The sequence below is a fragment of the Aristolochia californica genome, unplaced genomic scaffold (genome assembly GCF_029961685.1).
Source record: "Aristolochia californica isolate CCGP_79_NKW_82.1479 unplaced genomic scaffold, dmAriCali1.0.hap1 SCAF_8, whole genome shotgun sequence".
NCBI classification, from domain to species: Eukaryota; Viridiplantae; Streptophyta; class Magnoliopsida; order Piperales; family Aristolochiaceae; genus Aristolochia; species Aristolochia californica.
In genome coordinates this window covers 2,854,603-2,878,489 of record NW_027182279.1, presented here as the reverse complement: position 1 = coordinate 2,878,489, position 23,887 = coordinate 2,854,603, and the positions used below count along the sequence as shown (strand labels likewise).

Below are 23,887 nucleotides of genomic sequence, written 5' to 3'. Positions count from 1 at the left end.
ATAGACGATGAAAAGGTTGCAATTATGGTTGCATTCACAACTTTGATGATCGCCATGGAAAGATACTATATGTACCATTGCAACAGACGTGTACCACGTTCTTGTGGGATGAATGGTCCATTGTATTTGTAAAAGGCACTAGACAAATCTCCAGTTAAATTTCGTAAAGTGTACAGGATGAACCAACTGGTATTTCACAAATTCGCAGATATACTTTCTAGTAAAGGGTTTTTATCAGCCACAAAGACCATCTCAGTTGAAGAACAACTTGCATATTTCCTCCTAACTATTGGTCAAGGACAAGTGTATAGTGTCACAGCAGAGATGTTTGATAGATCAAACTGGACGATAAGTAAGTATTTCAACAAGGTGTTGGATGCAATCCTCAAACTTCACTTTGATTATGTCAAACGGCCTTCGGAACGCACACACTCGAAGATTTTAACAAATTCAATGTTTTATCCCTACTTCAAGGTAACATCACTTCCTATAACTAAATAATTTTCCATTAATATACAAAGTTAGTAAATATTAATTGAAAATGTATAATTAGGATTGTATTGGAGCTATTGATGGAACTCATATTAAAGCCAACATTCCACTTGAAGATCAACCAAGGTTTTGGAATAGAAAAGGTTATCTCTCACAAAATGTGATGGCTGCATGTTCATTTGATATGCAATTCACTTATGTACTTGCTGGATGGGAGGGGTCAGCAGCCGATTCCCGTGTATTGAAGGATGCATTGACTCGTCAAGATAAAATCTTTGTACCTGAAGGTAAGTAATATATTTTTATGCAGTACTTTTTTATCTATTTTATCTTCAATTATTTTATGTGGTATATAATTTTTATTATAGGAAAATATTATCTAGTCGATGCTGGTTATGCAAATCTTCCGGGATTTTTGGCTCCATATCGAGGAACCCGATATCATCCGCAAGAATTTGGAGATAATATTCCTAGAAATGAAAAAAAATTATTCAACCGAAGACATTCATCTTTACGAAATATTATTGAGCGAACTTTTGGTGCATTAAAAGCTCGATTTCAAATATTAAAAGGCACTCCTCCATTTTCTTTTAAGATCCAGGTGAAAATTGTACATGCTTGTTGCATATTGCACAATTATATACGTGCAGAAGATTATGATGATATATTTGAAGATGAAGATGATGATTCGGGTGGCGAGCTTGGTGGAGGAGGTGATGCGGTCCAATTAGGTGCAATGGATGATACAGACAGTGACGATTGCGATGATCTTGAGGATGTGGGTAGCCAAGTAACATGCATTCGGAGGCAGAGTGCATTAGAATCCACAAGAGCCGCACAATTTCGAGATGCCATATCGACATCCATGTGGAACGATAAATGATGGTTTACTCTTATTATTTTGAACATGCGTAATTTATATATACTAAACTTGTAACTCGTTGATTGTAATATTAAAGGCACGAACTCGTTATTTGAATAATTTTTTTAGGTTATTTTAAAAGTTGTATATGTATTTATTTATTATTTTATTTTATTTTATTACTATATTAAACTTCATATTTAAGTCTCTGGTAAATAAAATATAATTAAAGTATGCATTTGATTAATATATCATCATTAATTATGTCAAAATATATTATTAATTAATACAATACAAATCTATCTTATGTTATTAATATAATATTTTTTATTCATTAATCAGAATTTTTTTTATTCACTCTATTGTATTAGTGATTTAATAGTGGTAATTAAAATATTGTTAACTCAGACACTTTGTTTAATTAGTTCATTTTTATAATTATTAAAATCAATAATTTTAAATTTCTATAAGATGAAGATGAAGATGAAGTTGTCTTGACTAACACCCTATTTCAAAGATTTCGAAGATGAAGTTGTCTTGATTAACACCCATTTCGAAGATGAAGATCATGTAGATACATAAGATGAAGATGAAGATGAAGATGAAGATGAAGATGAAGATGAAGATCAAATTTTCATTTTGTTGACTAACCCCCCCTAAGGTAAGCTGGATAGAACAAGTAATTTGATATTCTTGACTGGTTTTAACTTTCATTCATACTTAAGACTCAAGAAGCCTTATAATAAAAATCTCTTTCTAATTTCCTAGCAAGTTTTTTTAAGTCTCAACTTCAATTCCTCCATGTAAGTTTGTGACAAATGGGGTAAATAAAGTGATCTTCATAAAGACAACAAAATGGTGTAATTATGTAAGATAATGTATGTCTATTTATGTCTTTTATTTTTTGTAACCCTAAGGGCATTGTAGTCATTGTAAACCTCTTCCCACAATTATAAATAAGATCCTCATGGCATGGGGTAGAGCATCAAACCTCTCCTCTTCACATAATTCGTCCCTAGCCTATTCTCTATTTTGCCAAGAATTCTCTCCCTATTTCTCTGTCGACCATCCCTCTCTTCTCCCTTTTCTTTTCTTCTTCTTCCTCCTCTCTTTCTTCACCACCTTGATTGAGGTCTTCTACCATGAAATCCTAAATTCCACGCCTATCATTATTTTAATCAAGCTTTGGGTAGGCAAGACCTTCCATAAACTCGATCATTTGAAAAAGCTATTAAATGTTGTTAAAAGTTGAAGTTGAGGTGCTAAAATCCAAGCACTGAGTCTAGAATTTCAAGTTTAGTTATCTACTAAAAATTCCGTTTGTTGCTTAGTCTAACTACCTAGTTTGCTTTTGAAAAATCGCTTTGTGGATTTAGGTTAGAATGTCTAGTTTGCTACGGTAAAAATCCCAAGTGTGGGTCTAGGTTAAAGAACCTACTGTGCTATAACTTATGTATGGTTACTTTATAAATTGGCTATTTATGGTCAAATTGACTAGTATAAGTCTTTATATGGGCAACATTATGTAAGGTTGTGAACCACTATAAATATTGGTGTGTTTTTTGTGAACCATTAAGCTTGCAAAAGTCTAAGTAAGCAAGTAAAGTGAATTGCCCCGATTTTCACCATTATCGACCTAAATGAAATTTTGAATACCAAGCTCTAGGACATATTATTAATATGGCACCCAACTCAATCAAATCAACTGGGAGAAGAAGAGGGACTTTGGAGCTAGGGAACCCTACAAAGAAAATTTTGGCAAAAGGAAGCTATATAATAAGAAAACCTGTCTTACAATGGCATAGGGTAATAATTTGTTAAGAAATATCACTTCCAAAAACACAGTCCTATTAAATGTCTTTCATAAGAAATATCATAGAGGGCTTATCCAATATGAAAATATATTTGATGCGAAATATGCAAAACACTATCTTTGCCATCCGATCATGTTCAATGACTATCAGAGATCTATCAGCGGCTATCGTAATCGTCCGTTCAACAACTATCGCAATTGTCTGATCTTGATTGGGATGACTGAGATAGTTGTTTCGCATGTTTCACATAAAATAGTTTCTCATATTGGATCAGCGGTGATTATCATATTATCCATAATCTATATTGCCCCTTATTGGTTCTGGATCCGAATATTCGAATAAAAGTCGGATGATCGGATAGGTTTCGGAACCAGACAGGCATCCGAACTCCGACAACAGAGACGATGACGACAAGACGAGCCAGACTCCTGGAAAGACTCCGACAAGGGTCGCCTTCTGCCCGAGCAGTCGGAACGCTTCTTTTTAAGGCAAAACGCAGCCCACGTAACCAACGATCGCGCGCGGCATGACTCCCGCACGCCAACGACTCTCTTCTCCCTTTCTGAAATCGCTTTGAAGAAGTTCTATCGGAAGAGCATTTGCCGCCGAGTCGCGGCCCAAAAAAAAAATGGACATCAAATTGCTTTCTGCACCTCCCTACCTCCGCAATTCTGCTACCAAAAGCCCTAACGCGCGTTTCTTCCTCTCACCTAAATATCCTCTTCGGTCTTCCTTGTGTTTTCCTTCTGCTTATCGTGTCGTCTCTGGGCGAACTGATTCGAGGCTTTGTTTTAGAAGGGCTTGCATTCCCCCCTTACAGGAAAGTACCACCCCCTTACAGGAAAGTACCATCGAAAGCTCCGACTTCGGTCTTGTGGGTTCCGACGTTGGCGATGGTGTAATCGGATTTGATGTTGTCTCTGTGGTGCCTTCCTTTGATCTGGGCGGTGAAGAAATATTGAACACGGATGGGGAGAGCATTTGGAAGCAGGTGAAGGAGATTGTGAGGTTTGCTGGCCCTGCAACGGGGCTCTGGATATGCGGGCCCTTGATGAGTCTCATTGATACTGCGGTTATTGGTCAGGGAAGTTCCGTGGAGCTTGCTTCTTTAGGTGAATTGGATTTTTTTATTGTTGTTTTTAGTTTGTTTGAAGTTGTCCAGGCCTATGTTTTCTTATTTCCTATTGCTTATATTGGGTTTTTGCATTACATGTGATCGTGATTTTGCTTGAACAGGCCCAGCTACAGTTGTTTGCGACAACCTGAGTTACATCTTTATGTTTCTCTCTATTGCTACGTCCAACATGGTCGCCACGGCCATCGCAAAAAAGGTCAATTTTCCTAAATACTATTTGTTATTCACATTTGTTTGTGCACCTTAATGACTTTCCTAGACAAGTTTTTATTGGGAATAACATTTGGTAAGTATACATTTGTTGTATGTCGACAATGTTCTTTGATACAGGATAAAGGAGAAGCACAACGTCAGATTTCTATGTTGCTGTTTGTAGCATTAGCTAGTGGAATCGCAATGTTTCTCTTGACAAAGTTCATGGGGATACAGATTTTAACCGGTAATAATCGATCTAATTTGTAATTATGCTATTTGTAATTAAAATTCATGCTATCATGTGACAAATGGACTTGCGGAGGGTAATATGAAAGTAGAGATGCCACTTTAATGCTTCAGGCTAGCTCAGTGGATGTGAGAAGCGTCAGAATGACTGCTATAATCCAGTGTATGATGAAATATTGTTCTCCTTTAGCCTCCACCCCAACGTTGCCCCTGTACAGAGTGAAGTTAAATGACGTTTTGAAGAAATTCTGGTGTCCATATTTTCAGGACTTTTCATTTTATCAATTTACTTTACAAGTTGGTCTTGCTTTGGTTTAGGGCCTATAGACGGGAATACATACGAGATGCTCTACATCTTGAACTTTTGAAGCTTTGTTCTCTTGTAGACATTTGATTTCATACTTCCCTTGTGTACATTGGTGATGAAAGTATATTATATTTTATCAGCTTTTTCTGGGCCAAAGAATTTGGACATGATAGCTGCTGCAAATACATATGTTCAGGTATTTTTATTCCTTAAGAGTATAATTGCTTAATTAGATGGTCGTTGCATGACACAGGTAATTTTTATCTTCTGTTCCCCATAAAATCATTACATAGTTGGAAAGTAGATAGAATATAACACATTTGTGCTACTTATGCTGCAAGCTTCATCTAGATTAATACACATCTTGACATTTTCATCGAGTGTTCCACTTCCCCTGAAATGGATGAATACTTGTGCCATGCTAGTGCCCCTGGCATGAAATTTGTATCCTAGGAAAAGTTTTAAATGTTTCCCTGATTATAGGTTTCTAAAAAATATTTAAGTTGAAATCTTATCAGCACCCTACTAGAAAATTGCCTAGAAGTTTTATCAAGTTGTTCCTCGTAGTTAGTTGCTTAATTTCTATGCGAATTATAGAAAAATCTTATTGGTCTATCTGTCAAAATGAAGAGGCGTTGATGGTCCCTGCAAACCAATTTCTAGTTGGAAATAATTGTCCAGCTTTTTGGAAAATGTACTCACAGGCCTATAATGTTATTGGAAAAGTGACTAAGTTAAAACCCTTTGATATTCATTTTTTCTTCTCGTGCTCTTCTTGTGGTGTATGGGGGACTAATGTTGTTCTACATGGTTTTCAAAAACAAAAACAAAAAAAATGTTATTCTGAGGTTAGATTTGTGAGGATTATTGAATTGAGATGTTGATTCTGGTGGCGTAGCAATGCACTGTTGGGTCCATCAATTTTGAAGTATGCTGATCATATATCATAGGTCTTCATCCTCCAACTCACGATACATTTTGTTTGATAATGTTTGTACATTCATCCATGCATGTTGGTGAGAAGCCTAGTTTACAATCCCTCAAATGGGTTGTTTTTTTTAACATTTCAGGAGCGTTTTACATTCAACCCTGTGCCATTTCATCTATCTTTCTGCTTCTAAAAAGCATGGTTTTTGTTTCCAGAGTCACTCCTTTCTTGCCATGAATGTAACGTAAGATGCTTTTTTCATTTCAACAGATTCGTGGATTAGCATGGCCTGCAATTCTTGTTGGAATGGTCGCTCAAAGTGCAAGGTCTCAATATTTGACATTTCATTCCCTGAGTATTTCCTGTACAGTTTTTTAATTCTGTGATTTATCTTTCTTTTCTGTAGAATATTGTTCTGTGGTGACTGAAAGAATAGAAAATTCAGAAACCTTACAACCATTGACATAAAAGTTCTACCATGTGCTAACTAAATATAACAAATAGTTTTTCTGCCCACTATTTCCTCTTTCTGAGGATCTTTGTGGTCAATGCAAACGATGTCTGTTGTTTATTCTGGTAGCTGCTTCATGGATGATATTACTGAAATGCAGGAAATTTCTGGCTATCTGGGTCCAAAATGAATTTTTCTAGCATGCCATTTTCAACAACTGCAATCATATAGATAGTAAAGAGGTTCTATCATTATCATCAATGTTTCTCTTCTTTTTCAGTTTAGGAATGAAAGATTCATGGGGACCGTTGAAGGCCTTGGCTGTTGCAAGTGCCATAAATGGTGTTGGTGATATCTTGTTGTGTAGTTTTATGGGCTACGGTATTGCGGGGGCTGCATGGGCAACGATGGTGTCACAGGTGTGGTAACTAATAACTTAAGAAATGCTTATTTGATGCTGCACATGTCTTCTAAAAGGGGAAAACTGCGTGTATTAGTTGAGTGTGCTCCTCGCCTAATGTTAAAGTTGGGGCCATTCCTAGAACTGGAGTTAGGAAGCCTTGTGCCAACTGATTAACATATGATTTTTCAAGCATAAGTTAATATAGTCTCCCAAACACATCTCTCACTCTCAAATGACTAACCTTAGACATGGAGCACGTGTATAATTATAGACTGGTGAACCTTTTTATCTATCAACACTCTCCCTTATATCTAGGCTTTATCCAACAACCTGGTGGAAGACATGGAGGATGTATTCTTAGGGGCCATAGGGAACAACACAAGACGCCAGACATAAAACAACGACAGGCTTGTGTTGGCTATATTACCATTTTAAAGTTGAGCCTGTTCATCCAAAATGACTAGCCAAAGTTAAAAGGCCTTTTTCTTTTAAAAGAAAAAAGTTAAAATGGCCCCTTTCCACCTAATAAGCAAAAGATCTTTTTATGCCCAAAGTTATGCGAGACTATTCTTCCACACCCAATAACTCTCACTTCTAATCAACTAACCTGAGATGTTGAGCATATGTGCCATTATAGACTGGTGAATTTTTGTACCCATCAACACAGTATGAACCTTCCATGTTTGTTAGTATATTGACTTGGTGTGTCTCTCAGGTTGTAGCTGCTTTTATGATGATTGGGAATCTAAACCAGACTGGATATAATGCCTTTGCATTAGGTGTTCCATCTTCAAATGAGCTGTTGCAAATATTTGAGATTGCTGCTCCAGTATTTCTCACAATGATCTCTAAGGTTTTATTTTGCACATCTAGTTATCCTATTTCATATTACATGGTAACTTGATTATCTTTGCATTACAAGCACTCTGAGAAATTTGACATGCAGGTAGCCTTCTATTCTCTGCTTATATATTTTGCTACATCTATGGGCACTGTGACTGTAGCAGCTCATCAGGTTGGTATTATTCATTTTGCATTTGATTATGCGCCATTTTTAGTTTTATTGTTTTTCTTGTCGTAGTTTTAGAGACAAGTTTACTCCATCATTACTTTAATTTATTTTAATTTTACTTTTACTAACTGGATTTTTTGTATAAAATGAAGGTTATGATCGGGGTGTACTGTATGTGTACCGTGTGGGGAGAACCCCTCTCTCAAACTGCTCAGTCATTTATGCCGGAATTGATTTATGGAATTAATCGAAATTTAGATAAGGTTTGTAACTCTTGCAGTGAAACCATGAAAATAAAGGCTTATCCGTTCACCAGGTATCTCTTCCTGGAATGCCAACAAGGCCAATTATAGCTGCTACTTTGGTTTACTCTCACCCAAACCTAATTTACCCAATCCAAGCGCTTAGAAAACTTTGTTATGCATGTCTATACAGTAGATTACAAATATTAGTAGCATATGTATACGTAAGTGTCCTTTTTCTCAAAAAAAAAAAAAAAAAAACTTTGTTATGTGTGTATATACAGTAGATTACAAATATTAGTAACTTAGTGTATATGTAAGCGTCCTTTTTTTAAAAAAAAGTATATATGTATACATTCAGAATGTCTATCTTCTTCCATGTTTGCTTACCTTTGGCTTCATGCAATGACCCTGTTTCTAGGAACTTGGTTGGATCGATGTCACCCAATATAGTTGGTGCAGTGCAATAATGTTTTTGAAAATGTCAATTAGCTTCTATTGAACTATTAATGCAAAGCTTAGAATACGATATAAAGTACAACATAGGATACAATCTAGACTAGATCTAACTAGAGGGTTAGAGAAAGTCCAAAGCAAAGGGGAGCTTTAGATATACCAGCTTTAGCAAGGAGATCAGCAGCTGAGTTGGCTGATCTAGGTACTTTGCCCAGCCAATAACCATGGCTGAATCACCTTCTACTATTAACTGCCCTTCAAAGTTCTGTTTGAATAGTTTAATTCTAGCCAAAAGAGCTTCTTTTGATTTGGCTCATTTGAACCACAATGCCCAGCTGGACTGGAGAAGGCAAGAAGTACCTGTCCAGCACTATTACGAAAAACCCCACCAATACCTGCTGGTCCTGGTTTGCCCAAAGAGGAGCCTTCAAAGTTGAGCTTGAGCATACTAACGGTGGGGGGTTGCCATTCAATTACAACAGGGGCTTGTGGGCTTTGAAGTGATGGAAGTAGAATGAATTGAGAATTTTAGGTTTAGCTTGAAGACTAAACTATTCTAATGATATTTTTAACATTTGGTCAGGCTCTGCTTGGTCAAATAACGTTTAATCCTTTCCTAAAGTCAATGAGATGAAAGTTGCTGACTCAGGCAAAGAGTTTCTAACTTTCTGTTGTTCTGGAATTGTTTTAAGTAATTGTTTTTCTTTGATTAAGTTTACACCTAATGGATGTATCCATCTCAACCAGGCTCGGATGCTATTGAAGTCACTTGTCATAATTGGCGCTTTAAGTGGATTGATGTTGGGTACTATTGGCAATACAGTTCCTTGGCTTTGCCCCTTTCTCTTTACATCTGATCAAGGGGTTGTTAGAGAGGTAAAGTATTATTTCAGGCATTTTTCTTTCCTAAGATAGTTGGTTTGGTGCATTCTGGTTTAATGACCAGTGGTATGGGAATGCGGTTAACCACATTGCATGATCTAGATGTGGTGAAGTGACATGATTGGCAAAGACTGTTTCTTATAACATGATGGAGAGTACCGAACTCCACTAGTGTGTACAGCCTATAAGGAAGCTTGCCAGTAAAGGGTACGGGTTTACTGATATTAATCACAAAACCCAGCCATTGTGATTGTGATCCCTTGTGCGAATATTTCACTAAGGACTCGAATGATTCTGGATTACACCTAATATAAAGAAAAAAACAACTGTTCTATTACTAGATAAAAAAACTGCTGATAGTGTCTACAACAACACGGCCAAAATTATTCCACATATCTTGATGTATAAAAAACTTGTATTCTTGCAGATGCATAGTGTGTTAATACCATATTTTGTGGCCTTGGTGGTGACACCTTCAACACACAGCCTTGAAGGAACTCTAATGGTAAGTTCTCAGATTATAGTGGTACCTTAAGATACTATCCTGGAATACTTTTGTTTATGTATGGGCTAGTATGTTGATGAATACACTTATTTATCAGATTTTTTAATTATTGTGTCATTGTGTACATGTTGTTGCTGTTGTCTTGGATAACAAAAGCGATTCTTTTGACTTGTAGCAATGACAAAGAGTCCTGGTTCAGGATCACATCAGTGTACTAGAATATATTTTCACAAACGGAAGACAGGTTATTCTCACGTACTACTTTTTGATGTTACGCAGGCAGGTAGGGATCTCAGGTTTCTAAGTTTATCCATGACTGGATGCTTCCTTGTCGGCGGTCTTTTTCTCATGGTAAGAAAGGGGGCAAATCTAGATCTTCCATGATACATGAGAGTTGCATATAATTTCGTTAGAATTATTTTTAACCGTTTTTGTGGATGATTTGTGATTTATTCTACATTTAATGATAAACTGCTAACAATCATCATATATGAGTTTTTACTTTTTTTTCCTATCTTTGTGGTAACATTTCCTTACAATCACATCCCCAGCTTTAACAACACATTACAGGGTAGTTACCTTCCGGGCATGAAACAAAATTTTAATTTTGAATTCTGGCCATCCATTTTCAGTGAGATTGATTATTTTCATAATGACTGGATACCCTGTTCTATTTCAGGCTCTGAGCAAGATAGGGGGTTTGCCAGGTTGCTGGTGGGCTCTCGCAGGATTCCAGTGGGTAATATACATGTCTTCTTTGCTCAATGATGTTATAATCTATGAAGAGCAGTTTCAAAACCCTTTTACTTGGCAATTTATTTTCAAGAATCTCGTATTAGACTTGTAAACTTCTTATAATTGTAAGATGTGGTAAACATTGTTCATCATCACCTGACTGATTGAAGCTTGAGCTGACTTTATTCACAGGCACGATTCACCCTTGCCTTACAGCGGCTAATCTCATCTCAGGGCATGCTATACTCAGAAGAATTCAACAGCCATGTTTATAGCAAGTTAAAAGCTTCGTAAGCCGTTTGTAACCTGGTCATGAAATGACTGCAGTGCCTGGCTTCCCTTGTTTTGCTGCCATTTCACATTTCACTGGAAATTCATACCGCAAGGCCATTCTGAATTGTATATATAGCAACCCATTATGTTGTATATTAACATTTGTTTTAATTCAATGGATTTATTTTCAAAATCTTGTGCTTGTTACTAGTTCCTGAGAGAAAAAAAAAATTATTTTGTGAGACTAAAGGAGTTGTGTCATAGTCCAGCCTCACTGAGGACAAAAGCTCTTCTTTTGGCACTAGTCGATGCTCACCAACACGGTTCCATGGCACCTGGAAGACCTCAACTATCTCAAGCCAAGTGACATTGACAAAATGTCTTGGAGAAGACGATCAACGCCAGTATCAAGATCCACCAAATTGATGATGAGAAAACAAATTTGGTAACACTCAACAATAAGCACAACGAAGCCAACATATAGACCAATTACAAATAAATTCTTCAACAAAGGCCGAGCAATCAATCTCTTCTCTTTCTCTCTCTCCCTACTGTGCTTTGAGCACAGACCATGTTGGTATCTAGTACAGCACTGGAGTGTCTTAGTTGAGACTCAAACAACTGGAAATGATTTCTGTGAGACAGAACTGTTGAGTGAGACCCGGCTGCTGCCACGGTGACCGCGAAGAGATGATCTAGCTCCTTGTACCTTCTGTCAATATGAGAGGAAGAGTAAATAAGACTAATGTTTCAATATGTATGATGCAAATTAAACCAAACAGGGGAAGGAGAAACAGGTATTAACAGGTTATCCAAGTAAACACTTTTGCTCGTTTTAGTGGAAGTGGACTTCCATATGTAATGCCTATACTTACCGATTCGGGGGGCTTGAATGGAATTCTTTTTCTTACTCTCTGGACCTGCTGTTTCTTTTTCTCAGCTTCTTGCATCTTGGTAACACTTGGTCTGTAAAGTATGACAGAACGGCCTATCTGGCCAACAGCAACTGATCCAGTTGCTTCTTCTAGTTGCCTTACAACATCAGGCAGCTCTCCCGGACAACTGTTGTGAACTTTAAGCTGATAGCATTACACAAGAGGAAATGAGCAACCTACCGATGTTTTTCTGTTGTGTACATCAGAGAAAGTAATGACATTCAATCCAGTACTGCCTTTACCAAGGAAATCGATCATTCATGTGTGAACAGCAAAAATGTTAATTTACTTCTGTTAGTATTATTGGTAAACATCCCTAACTTTAGTAGTTCCTGAACCAAAGACCCTGCTTATGAAGTTGCAACAGGTATGATTTTTGCACATAAAAATCATTCTTCAAGAGCTACCTGAGAAAGAGAAAATGACCCAGAAAGTATGGATTGTTTCTTGGTCAAAATGATGAATATCCATAGACTCCAGTTAAGTCGAGAACTAAATTAATAAACATTTACTATATTCACACCCATCTTGACCCAGCTAAAACAAGTGGAATAGTTGAACTTCATTCTATTCTCTGTATTTTTATCATCCCTTCTCTTAAAAACACCAGAAATTTAGAGGGAGAACCAACTTGAGCTAATATTGAACCTAAATATTCTGCTCTTCATGGTTCTGCTTCTGTTTTTCTTAATTCACAATATGAATAGAGACACAAGGCACAGAATGTTGTCCTTTATAGCATAAATGGCTTTGTGCAAGTTGGCTTTATCAGCCGAAGGTCAATACGCTTTCTCTCTTCAACATTTTATCAAACACAAATGAGGGCATCATGCATCAAGTACAACTAAAATATGTCTTCCACTACAAAAGGGACTTCAACGATTCCAAGTAGCGTCGGGAAGTTACCGAATATAGTTCCCACAAGTTTTTTATGTCATTGTAATTGCTTATGGCCAGCTTAAGAATAGAAAAATCAAGACACAAATTCAAATTCGGATCAGTTTAGTTACCTTTAACAGCTCGTTCGCTTCGAGAGTCTCCACGAAGGAAGCCGCGAGGGATGGAGTGACGCCTGACTTACCTACCTGCTGGGATTTAAGCTTCTTGCCGAGGCTGTGGGCGTAGGAAGCCAGATCCTTCTTCTCCTTGACAGTAAGAATCGGAGGTTTAGTTGAGGAAAACGTCAGGAGGGGGTTATTCTTTTCGACCTCAACAACTGAATTCACTAGTTCTTCTTCTGGTTGTTCAGTCGTGGAAGAGAAGACGGAGGGACTGAGATCAGAAGACGTGGAAACGCAAAAGCGAAGCCGAGGGAAGAGATTTCTGGGTCGAGATTGAATAGGGCAAGCAAAAGTTTGAGGAGGGGTGGAGGAGTGTCGGACGAGGAAATGGAGCAGAGGTCTCGCCGCAGCCAACGCCATGGGTGCGTGAAGCTGTCCGTAGAATCAGTAGCTACCAGTTTACATGCGAAATTTGGTACTTTGTAGTTTAATTATAAATTACTTTAAAGGGAACGAGTGGGCGTTTGGTCTAGTGGTATGATTCTCGCTTCGGGTGCGAGAGGTCGCGAGTTCGATTCTCGCAACGCCCCATTTTCTATTTTGCTGTGATTACACCAGAAATTTGAATGGTTGAGGTGGACAACCTCTTTGATCGTCTCACTAGCCTCTTACCGAAATACTATAAGATCCATGAACCACGGACGGAAACTGAAAATGACAGAAACCAACGATCACAATCTCTGCCTTCGTTCTTCTATTCGTTGATCGCTTATCGCACAGAACGATTACAATCTCTGCCCAAAACCATGTCTGATCAAAAACCGGAAAAGAATGGAGCAGAAATCAGGATCGAATTGAGAATTCTTTCATCAGAGATCATCGTCATGGCGACAAATTGACTCTCAGAATTGATTTCAAATTGGAGATTTCAAAATGCTGATGGAATACAGGGTAAACCTACTAATGTAGTTTTTGTAACAACTGAAATTTGTTGTTTTTTGTTGTACATCTTGGTCTTTGTAAGTATCTCATAAAATTTTCTGTTCTGAACCCTTCAGAGCCAGTAAGGCAGCTCCATATGCTGCTTCAGTCTGAACTGCTCTCCTCACAGGAAGCCCAAGCACCCTCTCCCGGATCTTTATCCATTGCACATTTCTTGCTCCACCTCCGGCAGTAAACACTTCTTGCACTTGGGTGGCACCAAGCTCCTTCAACAACGAATATGCCTTTGCCTAAACAAGGTAAATATATATAATGAGATCATGCAGATAGGTGGAGATGGGATACTTATAATTAAATGGAACGCAAAATCTACCTCAATTCGAGCAATTGACTCCAAAATTCCATGCAAGTACTCGACATCGCTGTCTGGGCGGGGTTGCAGCCTATGGAAAAGAAGAAACTCGGTTACAGTTTGGAAATTATAGGAAGGTGCTTTCAGAATATGTTAGTGTTGTGAAACTTTAACAAATGCAAAAGGCATCTTAAAGAGGTTTTGTTCCCTGGGATTGGTTACACAGACTGGACTCCCATCTGACTTGAAGCAAAGACCTCAAATTAAGAGAACTGAGATGTTGCAGTCGAGCCAAATATTCAATCGACAAGCAAACTCAGATTTTGCAAAGAACAATATTTCAGCATCCAGAATAATATTGCTGTGAATAAAAATGACATCAACAGAAGATATACGACATCAAGAGCATCCAGTTCCTTCCACTACAGGATAATATAAGTTCACAGATGCAGTACCTGGGTTCCATTTTTGGGTCTGCAAGAGGAAATCTTTCACCAACAGATGGAAGAGGATAATAATCGAGAGGAGAAGGTTCTGAGGGGTTAATTTGTTCACTCAAGTGCTCTAATTGCTCATCAGTGAAATTTTGTTTAAGAACAGTTCCTCCAATATTTGAAGCACCGCCAACGAGCCACATATCATCAAGACGATGACTATATACCCCGAACCGCGCATCCTCGACCCGATTAGTGCTTAGAAGTTTAACAGCAAGAGTTGAGCCCAAAGATGTTACCTAGGGATGATTCACAATGATTGAGACTTAATTGATTGGTCTGCTTAACTTCTTTAAGTTATAGAGACTCCAGAGAGAAGCATTCTGAAGAAACCTCACTGCTTTTCCTGGTTGTGTGGCTCTCGCCGCTAAAAATGCAGCTATGCTATCTGTAGTTCCAGTGCAGACAACACAATCCTTTTGGAATCCTGCAAGATATTTGAAATTTAAAAGTATTCAGCAACCAAAAATCCAGTCTGAATAAATGAGACGGTTCTTAGTCTCGTGATATGAAAGGAATCATTTTTTTTAGTTGCGCTGCAGTTCTTTAGCTTATTATTAAAAAGAGGTTATATAATGTTCCAAGTGCCACTTGACTGTACAAAGACAGTGGTTTGCTAGTGTAACATAAGCAAAGAAAATTTTGTCACTATCTTCAATGATGTTAACAGCTCCTATCTGTTTATATGTCAATATGAAGGACAGTACTCATCTTTCTAGAGACAATGATATTACAGGTAATCCTTCAAAATGTTGTTATGACTTCCAATTGAGTACATGAATACTTTCAAATATAGAAAAATCACAAAATAAACCAGATTACTACTAAGAATACTTCAGAAAAAAAAAACATAAAAAATAAACTGGAGTACTACTAAAGTATTTCAGAATCATTTTTCAACAATATAAGAATGATAGACCAGCTGCTTGAACTTAACTAATGCAAAGAGGTGACCCCCAACAACAGATCAGAACTTAGTAAATGAACTTGGCAATCATTGGTCAGCTTCAAGGTGGAAAGTGCATACCAAACTGTACTCTGATATCCTCTTTAATGTATCCAATAGCAGCTCCTGGTGCTTTAACAGATGGTAGAAGTTCTGAATATGGTTGATAAAGCAACCAAGATGGATATGAGTCCATCGCAGGGTCATAACCGACCTTCAATAGAGTAAATAGAAGTATAAGTATTTCTTCTGATATGAAGTATTAAAAAACCTGAAATTTGTGTTATTTACAGAACATTTGTCACTGCCCACCTACTTTGTTAATGAAAGAAACATCTGACCTCTGAAACACATTGATTACACATGAAATGATTGAAGCCCCATACTTGAAACACCCAATCAAAGAAGCATTTGTAGCATATATGAAAGTTACATAATTCCCTACCAAATAAATAGTGTTAAAGTCTGGTTGATTCCACCGAAATTGACTAACCAAAGTTAGGGACCTCTTCCCAACTCAAAAGTATAGGATTTTATTAACCTAAACCAATATGGCGTTACTTTCCCTTTACATAATGACTCTCATACCAGACAACTAGCCTGAGATGTGAACATGTAAAACTATAGATTGGAGGACATTTCACCCACTGACAAATGGAACCAAGCTCCTACAGAAATAAAGATGCTTTAGAGAAGAGCAAGACCACAATATATCAAAGAAATTGGATGCTACCTTCAAAGCATTGTTGTAGTCAGATACTCCAAGCTTTCCATGAAGAAGCCAAAGTAACCAGTCAGCTTGGTGAAGCAACATTGCCGAATCTCTATCAAAATCATGAGAATTCCACCATGATACAAGCTTGCACAGAGTAGATGAACCAGAGCAAACTGTATGATTTTCTGGAGCAATGGACTGGACTTCTTCTAAGGCCTCCGGACAACTTTCGTTGTACAGATAAGGTCGGCATAAGGGCTCTCCAGTTTTGCTGCAAATATAAATTTCAATAACCATTTCAGAGAAAAGGGAATTCATATAGGGCTCATGCCAGGCAAGTTCACTCAAAGACCCACCACATATCAGTAACATGCTTTGTGATTCAGACTGTTAATTTAGTGTGTGCTTCCTTTGTAGATATCGCAAGATCAAAACATATCATAAGTCCATTCTACTGATTGAGTAATGTGAATCAAGATAGTTTGGTGGATTGATGTGATTTTGTGCAAGATAGTTTGCAAAACACCAAATGATTTTGTAAGAAACATGCATTGAGAATCAATGCCACGTGTAATAAGTCGGCAAACCACAGCCTGATGCTCAGCATAGAACAAAGGGTATTTGTAGTCATAACCACGAACATGCAGAGGATCTAAACCAGTAATGTACCTGTTGACAAATAGGGTTGTTGCTGAAGTTCCATCAATTGATATTGAAGCAATAAGTGGATAGAGACTGGTTGGAATATCTTTAAGCAGCAAGAAAAGTGTTTTTCTCCAGGAGCTTGTCCAATCCATTTCGTTAGTCACCTGTCTAGCATTCAAATACATAGTTATAAGAACATATCCAGAAAGGTAAAGCCGACTGGTATTATCGGTTCAGATTAAACCATCAAATTGTTGCAGAAACCTGTCCTGACAATGGTAGGCTACTGGTATTGTACATATACTAAAAAATTGAATCGATTGAAGAAGCTACTATATAGACTAAAAAAATTCAATTGGGTGAAGAAGCTACAATTTCATTTAGAAATGAAAGAGTGCTTGAAGCTTGAAACGGTCATCTTACAGTAGGTTGTGGGTATTCTTTTTTGCCTTCGGCATGAAGTGTTCCTTTCTTGTCAATAACAGCATACCGAGCTCCAGATGTACCAAAGTCCATCCCAAGATAAAGTTTGCGGCCAACTTCAGGATCTTCATCACCTTTGGCCGTCATTTTAGCCGCAGAACTAACAAACCCGTTTTTTCGAAATAGATATTTTGGTAATGGGCATCCTGCATTGTTCACAAAAACCATCTTCAATAAGAAGAACATTAACCAGCTCCCTAGTACAAATTTCACTGTTTCAGGAAGCACAGGGAGAAATCTGGTTCTGTCTGCTATATCCAAAGATTTTCAAGATTGCCATGAAACGATACAGAGAATAGACAAGTGAGAACATAATAATGAAGTTACCGTAATTGAAAGTCGACAGCGAGGAGAAAAGCAAGTTTGAAGCGGGTGATTGCAGCAAGGACAACATCTCTTCCCACGGCAAGTCGGCAACGGATTTTCAAGCCAAATTATACGAAAAAAATCTGACCGATCATCGTTAAATCTGCATCAAAGAAACAACAGTTACCAGAAGAAGAGGTAACGGGGCGAAAAGATAAGGAGACGCTTCTCACTATTTTTGTCCGCGGCTTTATTGATAATCTTTTCCAATAACAAGTTCTCATCAGTTATTTAAAAACGTTCGATTCATGTATTTTTATTGCAAAATTATAAATAGTTTCTGGTTTCCTCAATATTTTAAAATTTGTCCTCAAATATTTCGTGTTCATCAATTTTTTTTTATGTTTTTTGTTTTGTTTATTTTTTTTACCATTTTCATTTTCTACTTTGTAATTAATAGTTTTGTACAAAGTTTTAAATGTAGGTTGGAGTTCGAATTTGGCTCAAACTCGAGCTTAAACTCGGTTAAAATTATTAGTCTAAACTCGAGCTTAAACTCGGTTAAAATTATTAGTCTCGAGTTTGATTACAATTTTAGGCTCAAACTCATTTCCGTCTTCAACTTCATACTTAGCCTGGCTGGCCACCCAGAATCTAAGATCATAGCCATCTCTTACATTTGGTTCTGACATGGCTGTGTTTGTGCTGAAATATGGGCTTCTGGAAGCAACTCTCACTTTGAGCTTATCATGGTGGATACTCGTTTTTACATTCTTTCGAGTCCTTCCTGCAAGGAGAGTTGTCAGGATTTTCTACCAAGACTTTCATAGGGTTGTGGTCGTGATTCCACTATCGAGTAAAGACTCACAGTTGTGTTAGGAATTAGTCGTTCTAATTCCAAACTAACAAAAGCAATAATAATAATCGTAGAAGAAAGAAAAAACAAACACGAAGAAAGACAACAAGATTTATACAAGTTCGCCTTAATGTGAGACTATGTCTTATCTTCTGCTGTTGTAGTAATCCTCTATAAAAATGAGATAGTTTATAAGAGAAATCGCACATACTTACAAATATTTTTCTCTAACCTCTCTTGGGCGGCAACTCAAAATTCTCCTTGACAATGATAAAACCTTAAACCCTAAAACCCTAATAACGGTGTCCCCAAATATAAAGAAAAAATTAGGGCAACCGTAATACAATAGTAAAATTCCTAAAATACCCTTAATTAAACAATAATCAATATATCATAGACATTCGGCCCCTCTTCCAACCCCCATGGTGACCTACCACGAAGGTTGATCCACAACTCAACGTAAGGGGCCCAATTGTTCATGTTCTGTGTTTTATATTTCGTAATGATCTCTCTTTACTACATTCAGAAATGACCTTAATTTAAATGCAGCATTTGGATGCCTACATGATTGGAACACCATTCAACATAGCGTGCATTTCTACTGGTTTTCACGTATTTCTTCTTGATTCTTCTTGTTGCAGTATGAATTACTGGAACTGGGATTTGCAGTTCATGTTGAGTATGAGTACAGTAGCCAGGTATTCCATTTCTAGCAACAATTATCAGCTTAATCTTCAGTGCAGCTGTTCTGATCTTCTGACGCCCTCTAAGCCGGGCTTTCTCCAGTGATACAGAGGTCATCAAGACAGTCTCCAGCCTGACGCCATTGCTGGCGGTCTCCATCTTTCTGAATGGAATTCAGCCCGTTCTTTCAGGTGAGATGCTCCAGAATTATTGGAATGACCCTCCTGGGTTTCAAGACGAGTCTCGGAGCTGCTGTGGAGCAATCACTCTCTTTCTTTCTCTCTCTCGCTCGAGCAAACAGTATATCAAACACTGATAGTTCTTTATTTGAGTTTTTATCTATATATGATTCCTGTCGTTGTGTTTCATCTGCCACTTCGGTGATCAAATCCTTCTGTTTTGGCAGGTTGAAAGAGCAATTTAAATTGTTCGTAACTCAAAACTAAGTACTGTTCTAGTGGTTGATAAAGGACTGCTAAATGCCTTTTGGATATCCCGCACTAGCACTGGTGGGTGAAGATGTGAATCGGGGGTGAGGAAGGAGGAGGGGGTGGGTGAGAGGATGGTGTGTCGGCTGTGAGGACGGAGGAGGGGTGGGTGAGAGGATGGTGGGTCACCACATCGCCATGTCAAACATGTGTACAACATGTCATCACGACACATCATCAACACACAACGTCATCGCTTCCACATCAACATACTTTTTTTCTCCAGATTTAAGTTTTTTTTTTTTAATTTTAAAATATTTTAAAAACATTAATTTCTGGTTTTAAAAATCTTATATATTTCATTACCTTTTATTTAATATAACAAAATTTTTATTTATTAATTATTTTAAAATATTGTTCTAATGTAACTAATACCTTATATTATCGATTTAAGATATTATTTAATTTACTTAAATATTTTGTAAACAAATAATTTAGTTTTTAAAAATCTTATTTGTTGGTACATATTTATTACCTTATTTTTTATAATAATGAAATATTAAATTTGTATATTAATTAATTAAAAATTTTGATTATATATTTTATTATTATAAATAGAAGGTAATAAAATGTGTACCAACAAAAAAAGTTCCGTCCACTCATGTAGGCGGTAGCTTTCCATACCTAATAAACCGGTTTTTAAGCGTTTGACATGGTATCAGCGCTGGACACGCCACGTCCCGTTCAAATACCGTGGGGTATTTTTTATATTAAATTGAATAATATCAGCTAAAATTGCCCATAGAACGTATATAGTGAGGCAACAAAATTTAGCCTATTGCAGAGGAAATTTGTTTTCATTGTCATTATCATCTCAACTCGGTGGCCAACCACCAGGTGGAGCGGAAGCTTGCATTGACCATCTACACGAAGAACAGTTACGTAAATTTTTCCTAAGGCTCTTCGTCAATTATTCTAGGGTTGATGGCACGTGGTTGGGTTGGTAGGTTTGTGGGGAAGATTGCCACAAGCTTCCGTCTTCATCTCTAATCGGTCGATGCTTTAATTTCCCAGCATTAATGGTGAAGCTCATTTCCACTTTCTGTAACTCATTTTCCCCTTCCTCACCCAACGTTTTGTTGAGAAAAGGCAATTCAAAGTAGAAAATGTGGAAATTAATCTCACTGCTGTTAGATGGGTAGCTCCCGCATGCTCCTCTCCCCTCCGGGCAGTACTTCTCTGTGCCGGCTATATATAGGATCGCACCAGCACCTTCTGCTACATCACCTGAACTTCATTTAATCGCCGGAGCTTAAGGTAGAAGACGATAATGGCCGCAAAGTTAGCAGCAGCTCCGAGAGTGGAGACACTGAGCGGACTTGACCAACTCCCTGTGGAGTACGTGCGGGCGGAGGAGGAACTCGTTAGCATGGGGGACGTCTTCCAGGAGGAGAAGAAGTGCGAGGAAGGGTCCCAGATCCCCATAGTGGATCTCAAGGACCTGTTTTCCGACGAGCCTGAGCTCCGGAGGAAGGCCCAGGAGGAGACGAAGACGGCAGCTATGGAGTGGGGAGTGATGCATATCGTCAATCACGGGATTCCCGTCGAGCTCATGGACAGGCTGAGGGCCGCCGGGAGGGCCTTCTTCGAGCTGCCGGTCGAGAAAAAGGAGCTTTACGCCAACGATCCGGAGTCCGAAAAGCTAGACGGGTATGGCAGCAAGCTTGCGAATAACGCCAGCGGACGGCTCGAGTGGGAGGATTACTTCTTCCATTCCGTCTTCCCGGAGGAGAAGCTGGATTTGTCCATGTGGCCCAAGGAACCTAGCGATTACATGTAAGTATATGTACAGTGAACTCCATGAATATGCAGCAGAGATTTAACACTATTCCTTCCACTTCCAGTAGTGTTAACTTTTCATTTGTACTCGTGGACAGTGAAGTGACGACGGAGTTCACGCGGCAGCTGCGGGGAGTGGTGACCCTGGTTCTGAGTGCGCTCTCGTTAGGCCTCGGCCTGGAAGAGGGGAGGTTGGAAGAGGAGGTCGGCGGCATGGCAGACCTGAACCTCCAGATGAAGATCAACTACTATCCAAAATGCCCGGAGCCGGAGAAAGCCCTGGGAGTGGAAGCCCACACGGACGTCTCCGCCCTCACTTTCCTCCTCCACAACATGGTTCCCGGCCTACAACTCCTACACGAAGACAAGTGGCTGACGGCCAAGTGCGTGCCGGACTCCATGTTCGTGCACATAGGAGACACGCTGGAGATACTGAGCAACGGCAAGTACAAGAGCGTGGTTCACAGAGGTCTGGTTAACAAGGAGAAGGTAAGGATCTCCTGGGCTGTATTCTGCGAACCCCCAAAGGAGAAGATCGTGCTCAAGCCTCTGCCGGAGCTGGTAACGGATGCCGAACCGGCGAGATTCCGTCCCCGGACTTTCGTCGAGCACATCCGTCACAAGCTCTTTAAGAAGACCCAAGAGGAGTTTCTTGGTGAATGAGTCGCGTTAGTCTCCATTTTCCCCAACGAGTACTTTACTATTTTATATGTATCCTGTTATCTGTCTGTGATATCTCATTGCGGAAGCCATTAATAAATCTGTCCTTTGAAGAATTATAGATCTAATATGAAAAATCATTTGGTGTGAATCTGTTATTTCAGCTTTTCGTATTGGATCAGCCATCTCAGTTGTGATCGGATGGCTCAAATAACAGTTTCACACGTTTCGCACCAAATAGTTTTTCGTATTGGATCAGCCTTCTTGGTTGTACATATCTAATTATACTTCGTATTATAAAATGTACCTATTTGAGAGGCCGATACATCTTAATAACCCGTCCATGTAAAACCCGACTTAAACCCAACCCGCCTCTATCCCATCCTTGTAAACCCAACCTGTTTCAACCCCATTTTTTATTTTTGTCCCAGATGATCAATCAGATTTTATAGAACTAGTTTTTCAAATGCTTGGGATGATCAATTATACAATAGTGTATGATCGATCATGCCTTATAAACTTATTTGTCAATATATTCGATGATCGATCATTCTAGACTAGATGATTGATCATGCTTTATAGGCTTTGGATATTGCATTCAAGATGGCCGATCAAACCCATGTAGTTTGATCAATCATGCTTTATGCCAGAGTATAAATTTGAGTTTTGAGCATGAGAAAAATAAGGTTAAGGAATTTTGCAAATTTAAATCGATTTTATGCCTTAATTAAATATCGTTTTTTCTTAAAAAAAAATTATATGCCCTAAAACTTCAATACTCTTGTATACCTTAAAATTAAAGTTTTGTGATTGTTCTCGAACATAACTAGAGTTTTCGAGATATTTCTAAAAGACGTTAACTCTAATTTTCAAAATTTTAACCTTTACTCGTAGGTTCTTCTTCAATATGAATTGACACGTTATACAGCTTGATGTCTTGAATTGAATTCGTCAATTCTTTTATATAGACATTGATTTTGTGTCTCTTGAAGAAAATACGTTTAGCACAATATGGATTAAGTTTTTTTATAATCAAAATTTAGATGAGGGTTAACAAAAAGTCGGTGGAATTTTGTTAGACCAAGTAATTGTCGATTGAGGTAAGGATGTTAAACTCTCGACGAAAATTTCCACATCAACTACATAGTTTTGATAACATGGGTGCTTAATCAATTTTGTTTAGTAGTTTGGTTTATGTATCAGAAAAAACATAATGAATCTAATTCTAGGAACCCTAAGTTGTGAGGATGGTGGGAATTGCTTGAACTCTTCAAGGCAGCCTGTCAAAAATGGTGAAGGCACATGGTGGTGTGGCCTCCCACACCCAACTACTCCCACCCACCTTAATACAAAAAATGTAATATTCTCCATTAAATTCTCCCCCATGATACCCACTTCCAATATGTGTTCCCCTCCCTCCCCTTCCAAATATTCTCTTTTAAAAAGGGAAGCTCATTGTGGTCCTTAAAGCTTCAAAACCTTGCCCTTCAGGTAGCTTGCATTAAAGAACTAGTAAATCCATGAATCCCTACAAGACACAGTTCATGGAGAATAATTTCCTTACATCAAGATCACCAAGGCATCTAGAGATGACTCCTTGGCCTTCCCATGTTTCCCACTTGTCTCCAACAAACAATTTTTTAACTTCTCATGGTATGTGTGT

The 23,887-nt window shown here is 38.2% G+C and overlaps 4 protein-coding genes and 1 non-coding gene across 6 annotated transcripts; 3 read left to right on the top strand and 2 right to left on the bottom strand.

The window, feature by feature from the left end:
• Nucleotides 1-3,699: 3,699 nt before the first annotated feature.
• On the top strand, nt 3,700-11,175 carry LOC137938787 (protein DETOXIFICATION 46, chloroplastic). The gene is made up of 14 exons (XM_068783825.1): nt 3,700-4,280; nt 4,405-4,499; nt 4,634-4,742; nt 5,192-5,247; nt 6,250-6,305; nt 6,711-6,849; nt 7,549-7,686; nt 7,780-7,848; nt 7,998-8,108; nt 9,291-9,419; nt 9,853-9,930; nt 10,210-10,281; nt 10,610-10,669; nt 10,858-11,175. The coding sequence occupies exons 1-14, from the start codon at nt 3,797-3,799 to the stop codon at nt 10,957-10,959; spliced, it is 1,698 nt and encodes a 565-aa protein (XP_068639926.1). The 5' UTR covers nt 3,700-3,796; the 3' UTR covers nt 10,960-11,175.
• Nucleotides 11,176-11,194: 19 nt separating this feature from the next.
• On the bottom strand, nt 11,195-13,294 carry LOC137939430 (uncharacterized). The gene is made up of 3 exons (XM_068784698.1): nt 12,884-13,294; nt 11,814-12,017; nt 11,195-11,650 (listed from the first exon to the last, which is right to left on the bottom strand). The coding sequence occupies exons 1-3, from the start codon at nt 13,292-13,294 to the stop codon at nt 11,552-11,554; spliced, it is 714 nt and encodes a 237-aa protein (XP_068640799.1). The 3' UTR covers nt 11,195-11,551.
• Nucleotides 13,295-13,392: 98 nt separating this feature from the next.
• Nucleotides 13,393-13,464, top strand: TRNAP-CGG (transfer RNA proline (anticodon CGG)). The gene has a single exon. It is a non-coding gene; the product is annotated as a tRNA-Pro (tRNA).
• Nucleotides 13,465-13,788: 324 nt separating this feature from the next.
• LOC137939070 (D-ribulose kinase) lies at nt 13,789-17,944 on the bottom strand. Of its 2 annotated transcripts, XM_068784246.1 has the most exons (9): nt 17,779-17,944; nt 17,392-17,597; nt 16,993-17,132; nt 16,342-16,594; nt 15,690-15,822; nt 15,001-15,089; nt 14,624-14,901; nt 14,190-14,259; nt 13,789-14,106 (listed from the first exon to the last, which is right to left on the bottom strand). In XM_068784246.1, the coding sequence occupies exons 1-9, from the start codon at nt 17,843-17,845 to the stop codon at nt 13,903-13,905; spliced, it is 1,440 nt and encodes a 479-aa protein (XP_068640347.1). In that variant the 5' UTR covers nt 17,846-17,944; the 3' UTR covers nt 13,789-13,902. The 2 variants fall into 2 exon arrangements, with proteins under 2 accessions (XP_068640347.1, XP_068640348.1); XM_068784247.1 differs by lacking the exon at nt 17,779-17,944 and having other exon boundaries at nt 16,993-17,136; nt 17,392-17,429.
• Nucleotides 17,945-20,865: 2,921 nt separating this feature from the next.
• On the top strand, nt 20,866-22,637 carry LOC137939315 (leucoanthocyanidin dioxygenase-like). Its single transcript, XM_068784597.1, has 2 exons — nt 20,866-21,561; nt 21,663-22,637. Exons 1-2 carry the CDS (start codon nt 21,056-21,058, stop codon nt 22,225-22,227), a joined length of 1,071 nt encoding a protein of 356 aa, XP_068640698.1. The 5' UTR covers nt 20,866-21,055; the 3' UTR covers nt 22,228-22,637.
• Nucleotides 22,638-23,887: the final 1,250 nt, after the last annotated feature.